The sequence below is a fragment of the Eptatretus burgeri genome, chromosome 4 (assembly GCF_056783735.1).
Source record: "Eptatretus burgeri isolate ZD-2024b chromosome 4, Ebu_testis_v1, whole genome shotgun sequence".
In the NCBI taxonomy this organism is placed as follows: Eukaryota; Metazoa; Chordata; class Myxini; order Myxiniformes; family Myxinidae; genus Eptatretus; species Eptatretus burgeri.
The window spans coordinates 94,948,569-94,955,783 of record NC_140964.1 but is presented as its reverse complement, the minus strand read 5'-3'; the positions used below and the strand labels follow the sequence as shown (position 1 = coordinate 94,955,783).

General features: G+C 45.5%; 1 protein-coding gene across 1 annotated transcript; it reads left to right on the top strand.

Moving 5' to 3' along the window:
- Positions 1 to 893: 893 nt before the first annotated feature.
- On the top strand, positions 894 to 2,754 carry LOC147028707 (uncharacterized). Its single transcript, XM_085876502.1, has one exon. It carries the CDS (start codon positions 1,410 to 1,412, stop codon positions 2,466 to 2,468), a length of 1,059 nt encoding a protein of 352 aa, XP_085732628.1. The 5' UTR covers positions 894 to 1,409; the 3' UTR covers positions 2,469 to 2,754.
- Positions 2,755 to 7,215: the final 4,461 nt, after the last annotated feature.

The window sequence follows — 7,215 nt, the reverse complement described above, 5'->3', positions numbered from 1 at the left end:
TCACTGTTACATGCAGTGTCCAACTCAGATTCCCGCGTTGAGTTATTTCCGATATCAGCTGCATTGTCAGCTCTCTCATGATGCAACTTCAAAAGGTTGGCATTGTAAATTTTGGTGTTCCCTTTGACACAGATCTCAAAGTACATCTGGTTAACTACTTCCTGGACTTCATTTGGTCTTTGCAATTTAGAGTCAGCTTGTTGTGCTCCGTTGGTAGTAACAATAAAACTCTGTCTCGAACCTTGAACTTTCTGTCTCTGGTTTTCTTATCATAAAAATGCTTCTGACTGCTTTGAGCTGCAGGTAGACTGCAGTCTCTTGTGCCAGTCGACAAGTGTCCTCCAGTTGATTACATAAGTCAACAACATATTGGTAGGCATTATGAACCTCCAACTTGTTCTCTACAATCCACAGTTCAACAACTGCATGGGCCCTTTTTGTGATTCGTCCATAGAGTAGCTAAAATCGTGAGAGCCATATACTCGCTTGAGGCACCTCTCTGTAAGCAAGTAGCACCGCTTGCAGGTGCCTGTCTCAATAATGTGGTCGCTCTTGACAGATCTTCCTCATCATGCTCTTCAGAACTCCATTGACCCATTCACAAAGTCCATTGCACCTGGGGTTAAGTGGTGTCGTGAAGAGTTGCTTCATCGCAATGGGTCGACACACCTCCTTCATCAGGTCCGATGTAAATTAGTCCATGGGCCAGATTGACCCCCCCGTGCACCCCCCCCCCCCAGGACAGAATGAGACCTGTTTTATTTTACTCCTTAGACATTCCCATACATGAAAAGTGGATGCCACCATCACGAAATTGGGATGGACTACTTATATGATGTCACTTTCAAAATGGCCACCAGCGAAATCAGCGAAATTTCAATTTTGCGTATATCTCAGCTGCTATCAAAGCTAAAGACAAAATCTTGGTGTCTACACCCATGTTTTTGAGGTCAAGGAATACAATGGTGTGCCCATAAAAATCCTTAGGTTATTGGATCATTTAAAATTCAATAAAGTGGACACGGAATCCAGCGGAAATCTCATTTTCGCGCAACTTTTCAAGTGAACTTGCTATACATGTTTCTGTTCATTGTTATGTTGTATTTATATTTCCAGTGTTGGGCCCATAGATAGTTTTAGTGATGTATGCCTGCCCTTTTGGTGATCAAATGTAGTTAGGTGTGAATAATAAGTCTGACACATTACTCATTCAAGATGGCATTGCTGTGTTCCACACTATGACAGATATCCCAGGCAACTTTCAACTGATTTGTCATCAGATATTTGACAATATGCCCAAAACAACTAACTTCATCTTTACTACAGATATGTATCAGGAGGGCTCCATCAAGAACATGGAATGACAGCAACGTGGGTAGGGTGAAAAGCTAATTATTGGAGGTCCACTAATGAAGAAACCAGCAGATTGGAAGAGTTTCCTCATGAATGGCGAGAACAAGTCTCAGCTGGTGGATGTGATCAAGGATGTGTGGTCTTCAAATTCCTTTGCTCCTAAGCTTGTACAGAGGAATGTTGTGTTAGTGGTGCAAGGCCACTGCTATGCGTTGAATAGTGATGACGGGCTAACAGTCACAAAGAGAGAGTTACCTGAGCTTTATTCAGACCAAGAAGAAACAGACACCTGGATTGTTCTGTACTATGCCTACGCCCAGGCACAAGGTTATGGCACAATACGTCTCCGAAGCCCTGACAGTGATGTGTTCTTCATAATGCTACATTACGCATCAAGTTTTGAAATAACAATTCTTTTTGACACTGGTTCAGGTAACAAGAGGAGACTCTTAAACATCGCTGATCTAGCCAATCAATATGGTCAGAGAATGTGTACTGCACTGATGTCCCTCCATGCACTTACACACTGTGACACCACCAGTGCATACAAAGGGATTGGGAAAGTTCGACCCATCAAACATCTCCAGGAATCAGAAGCCTTCATAGATGCATTGTCCAAACTCGGAGACACGTGGGAAGTTCCCACTACATTATTTGGAGAACTTGAACACTTCACCTGTGCCATTTATGGACGAGGGTGCTTCAAGTCTGTGGACACAGCTCGTGGAGCAATGTTGAGGGAGAAATCTGGAGGCACAGATGGTAATATCAACTTAAAGCAGAATATAGATATGAGTCAACTTGCACCTTGCCAGAAAGCGATACAAGAACATGTAAAACGTGCTAACTACCAAGTTGGTATCTGGAAAGTTGCAGATATGCCTCAACCAAGAGTGCCACGAGCAACAGATGGTCATGGATGGCTTCTTAGTGATGGTAACATTCAACCAATGTGGTTCCGAGGACCATTGATTCCCCCTGAGGTAGCGCTGGAAGATGACAAACTGCCCAGTGATGATGATGATGACGATGATGATGCCACCTCATCCGATGACTCTGACCAAGATGGGGCATCTGACGTGAACATGTCTGGTAGTGAGAGTGAAGAGGATTGAATACTGAAGAACAGTCATGATGTTGTGATGTGCTAGTACATACATGTAAAATAATCCTTTGTGTGTGATGGCTGTTAATTTGTTTTATAATTAATTTATGTACCTCTAAAATTTGATTTATTTATTTCATGGTCTCGATAATGTGTAGTTTTTATTTTCAGGAGCTTGCATTCTATCTTCCCTGACAATCATTGTCAATGTTCCAGTTAAGATAATTATTGTTATTATTTTACCTTTTTGTTTTGTTTTCAACAATGATATGATGAAGTAACATCAAGTTTTTTTTTTTATTTGTTTATTGTTTTGCTTTCATTTGAACAACAATAAAAGACCTTTCACATGTACAGGTGATTCTGTTTTATGTTGAATTCCATAACATATGGAATGCTACATAGACTCTTTCAGTGCAATACCGCAATTGTGTCAGTCATATAAAAGTCCATTGGATATGATAAACATGTCCATGAGATCCATACAAATCAACGAAAGCTAATATCGATGCACATGGTTAATCATAAACGTGAAAATTTGTGCGAAAATGAGATTTCCGCTGGATTCCGTGTCCACTTTATTGAATTTTAAATGATCCATTAACCTAAGGAATTTTTGTGTGCACCATTGTATTCCTTGACCTCAAAAACATGGGTGTAGACACCAAGATTTTGTCTCGAGCTATGATAGCAGCTGAGATATGCGCAAAATTGAAATTTCGGTGATTTTGCTGGCGGCCATTTTGAAAGTGACGTCATACAGGTAGTTCATCCCAATTTCGCGATGATGGCATCCACTTTTCATGTATGTGAAGGTCTAAGGAGTAAAATAAAACAGGTCTCATACTGTCCTTGGCGGGGGGGGGTGCAAAGGCCCATGGACTATATCGTGGTCTATATATAATCTATATATAATCGTCTATATATAATCTACTATATATAATATAATCGTCGTGGACTATATCGTCTATATATAATCTGGCCCATGGACTATATCGAGTACCTCGGTCACTCAGTACCTCTTGTGGGAGTCTGACTCAGGAGAAGACTTCTAGCATTGCTTCAGTGACCCTCTCCATCTTAATCTTGGGGAACGCAATTGCTTCAGGCTACCTACAATAGTGGCATAGTCCACAATGTTCAAGATATACCAGTTGCCCTTATCAAACACTGGGGACAATGGTCCAATCAGGTCTATGAGTGCTCTGTGAAAGGGCTCCTTGATAAATGGCATGGTTCCCAATGGTATCTTGGAAACCCTCCCATTGGGGATGGTCCTCTGGCAGATGTCGCAGGACTTGCAGAATCTGCTGATGTCACTGGTTATCCCGAACCAATGGAAGTTGCTTGTTATTCTGTCAGTTGGCTTCTTTGGTCCAAGATGACCTCTAACAATCGAATTGTATGCCAATTTCATAATGGCCTCCCGATACTTGGTTGGAATGAAGATTCGCTTCACCTTGATTGTGTCAGTTGTGTACACACGGTGTAAGACACCTTTGTAGACTTCGAGCCTGTACTTGCTCTTGTCTTGCATCTGATGATTTCTGTTATCCTGCACCTCTTTCCACAACCTTTGAAGTAAGACATATTCCTCCTGAGTTTGCTCGAGCTCTTGCACAGTTACCTGAGGGATATCAGATTGTGACACCTTCAATGGTTTGATGTCGTCCTTGCAACGATTGGTCTGTGCCCTGGTCACTGCTGTTTGTGCCAGCTGGTCCTCCATTCACATGGTGAACATGTGCTCTCTGCTCTCCAAAATGCCGTCTCTACTCCAATTTACACAGAAATAACGACTGGGAATAACATTCTGGGCAGAATCCTTCAAGCTTTTCACTGTTCTTCAAAATAATCTCTGTGGGCAGAAGGAAACAAAGTGTGTGGCCAATGTTTTCCCCATGCTCACCTCACATAATGTACTTAATAGCATCCATTTTCACATTCAACCTGATGGAATGATGAGACCTCTTGGCTGAAGTACTTGCAGGATATGTTCCAGACATGGTGAAGGGTTTTCTGAAAGTTGTGTGCAAAAAAAGTCGATGAAATGCACTCGGTATTGAATCTTTCAAGAAGGGTAAACACGTCCGACTGAGGCTGACCCAAGTTAGCGCGATTCAAAATCGATGGGACGTGGTTAGGGGGAATGGACATGGTGTCTGATGGATGGGGCATGGCTTATGCTCCACAAGCTGAAAATTACGTGCGGGACATATTCAAAACGATGAAAAATCGGCTTTTGGCATGAACTTAAGTGAACTACGTTCCCAAATTTGTTAACTTGTTGGTCATGTTCCAGCAAAAAAATGTCATTTGGCATGAGGTATATATATATATATATATATATATATATATATATATATATATATATATATATATATATATATATAGTATTACGGCTGTGGAAATTCACAAACCACCATTCAGGGCCCGTAGGTGAGATAACTCTAAGTACATGTGTAGTTAGCCCCAAACCCGTTGTTTCGAGGGAATTTATGTGCTTCATTCGGGCTGCGACGCTTTGAGATAGCCGTTTTTCTGCTCTATCTTTATTTTGAACCAACCACGTCTCAGCCGCCATCACACAACAACCACCTTAACCACCACGCCAGCCATCATCACCAATTACAACCACGCTCCAACCCTCAGACAACAACGGCAACGCCAGCAGCCATGACCTTTACCTTCACAACTCAATCCCGCAAACATCGCATCACCGTCATTCCCAAACGGCACCATAACCATCAAACCACCACCGATAAACCCTCCACCATCCTCACCTCTCCTTCTACGGCCATTCCCGCACCACCTGTGAACACTGAGCGTCGGGCTGTCTTGGGCTCGTTCAACATACGCACCGAGCCGCGAGTGCAAATAGCGGACTTTCCGAGGAAGAATTTGGATCAAGAATGCTACACGCCCACTTCTGATCCGTCCAATTAGCAAGTGCGGAGCGGCTTGGCCTCACCTCCAGGCGCGTCTGTGTGAAATCCATATACGCAAATTCTCGGATCAGGGGAGGTTCACGCCCACTTTTCCTCCGTCCAATTGGCAAGCGTGGCTCCACCCCCGAGGTCATCCTGATCTGGAAATTTGCATATTGTTTTCTCCTGCCAGCCTATAAAACGGCGAGCGCAAGGTGAATCGTGGCAGAGTGTGGCAGCGGCAGAGTGTGGCAGCGGCAGAGTGTGGCAGCGGCAGAGTGTGGCAGCGGCAGTGTGTCGGCGGGACAGAGTGAGTCGAGTCATCGGTGTGGCAGAGCGTGGAGTCGGGTGGCGAAGGCATCGAGTTGGGTTCTGCAGTTGGCTGAGGAGAGTTGTGGGAAGAGGCAAAGGAGCTCAGGTCCGAGGCGAGAAGGACGGCAGTCCGCGACGAGGTCGCGGTGTGAGATCGCTCGTCGAGGGACCCAAGCCAGCCAGCCATTCTCAGTCCCCCAGGGCATCAACAATTCCCCCTTTCCGCCACGCTGAGATAGTGCAACAAGGGGGCCCCATTCCCACCCCACTCCAAACGTCGTGCCAACGAAACCCGCCAAGGAGCACGGAGTCGCGGCACAGCCACGCGGCCACATCTGCGGCTCGTCCGCCAACGTGTCATGAGGACGCGGGTAGGACCCCCCGGTCTCGCGGACCTGGCCGCTCCTTCAGGTCACGCACGCAAATTGGCATACAGGCCCATCTGACCCTTGTCTATGAGGGTGGATTCTTTCCTTTGCTTTTGAGTAAATGTCTGTTGGCGCCGGCTGTAAAGGAGAACTGTATAAGTGTTGCCGTGTGTGCGCGTAGTCGGTAGTAACTCTGCGTCATTGCTTCTTTTGTTTTAACTGCTATAGGTGCATTTTGACTGTTTGGCTGTATATGTGTGCTTTCCGTGTGTCGCGTAATAAATGTGCATTGTGTGAACTGTTTTCCCGTTTCGCTTCGTCTTTTCTTTATTGACCGTCCATCCTGCTTCACGTAAAGGGTTCGTAGTGGGCTTAATATGCCCGATAATTAACCGGAACCATCGAGGCCGAAGATAACACCGCTCGGTTATCACTGTAGCACAGAATGGACCGCTTAAGCGGTTCGTGTCCGGAGTCGGCCTGTGGCGTGGTGCGATCGCCCGGTCGACCATTTGCGCAGGTATTTAGGTAGATCGAATTTGGCGAGCGACCCTATCCTGCGCGGGTGGTCAATTGTCACGATCGTGGTGAGGTGAAACCCCCACCCGTGACTAGCTCCCGGCGTTGGTCCAAGAGGGTCACAACTGAATTGTCCATTCCGGTGGGCGAGGCGGCCGCCATTCGAGTCGAGCGGCCGTCCGCACGCCGGCGGGCGCGAATTCACAACAATATATATATATATATATATTTATATATCTGTGACTGGTCGGGTTGTCAGCAACTAAAGCGTCTCCCCCACCAAATTTCTTGGTGAGTAGGGTTATGATATGGACACCCAGCAGGATGAAAATCAAAGCCTGTTAAAGGGTGGAGGAGCTCGTTGTGAGCTAACGGCCATCCATATCTCGTGCCCAACTGTGTCTGTGGGCGTCCTTCTGCGGTTGGGTTACTTTCTATGAGGATGTTGGTGGCAGGATTTGCACTCCAGCCACCATAAAACACTTCAGTCCACAAAAAACTACCAAAAGCAGAAAAAAAAATCAATCTTTGATGATAGGAGGGAAACCATGGGGTAACCTTCCTGGGTGAGATTGTTGGAGTGTGCGTTGGGGTTGTGCAGAGCTATCATCCACCAGATGGCGGTCTCCCT

Coding starts and splice junctions, on each gene's coding strand:
- LOC147028707 (XM_085876502.1), top strand. CDS start 1,410: ATGAAGAAACCAGCAGATTGGAAGAGTTTCCTCATGAATGGCGAGAAC.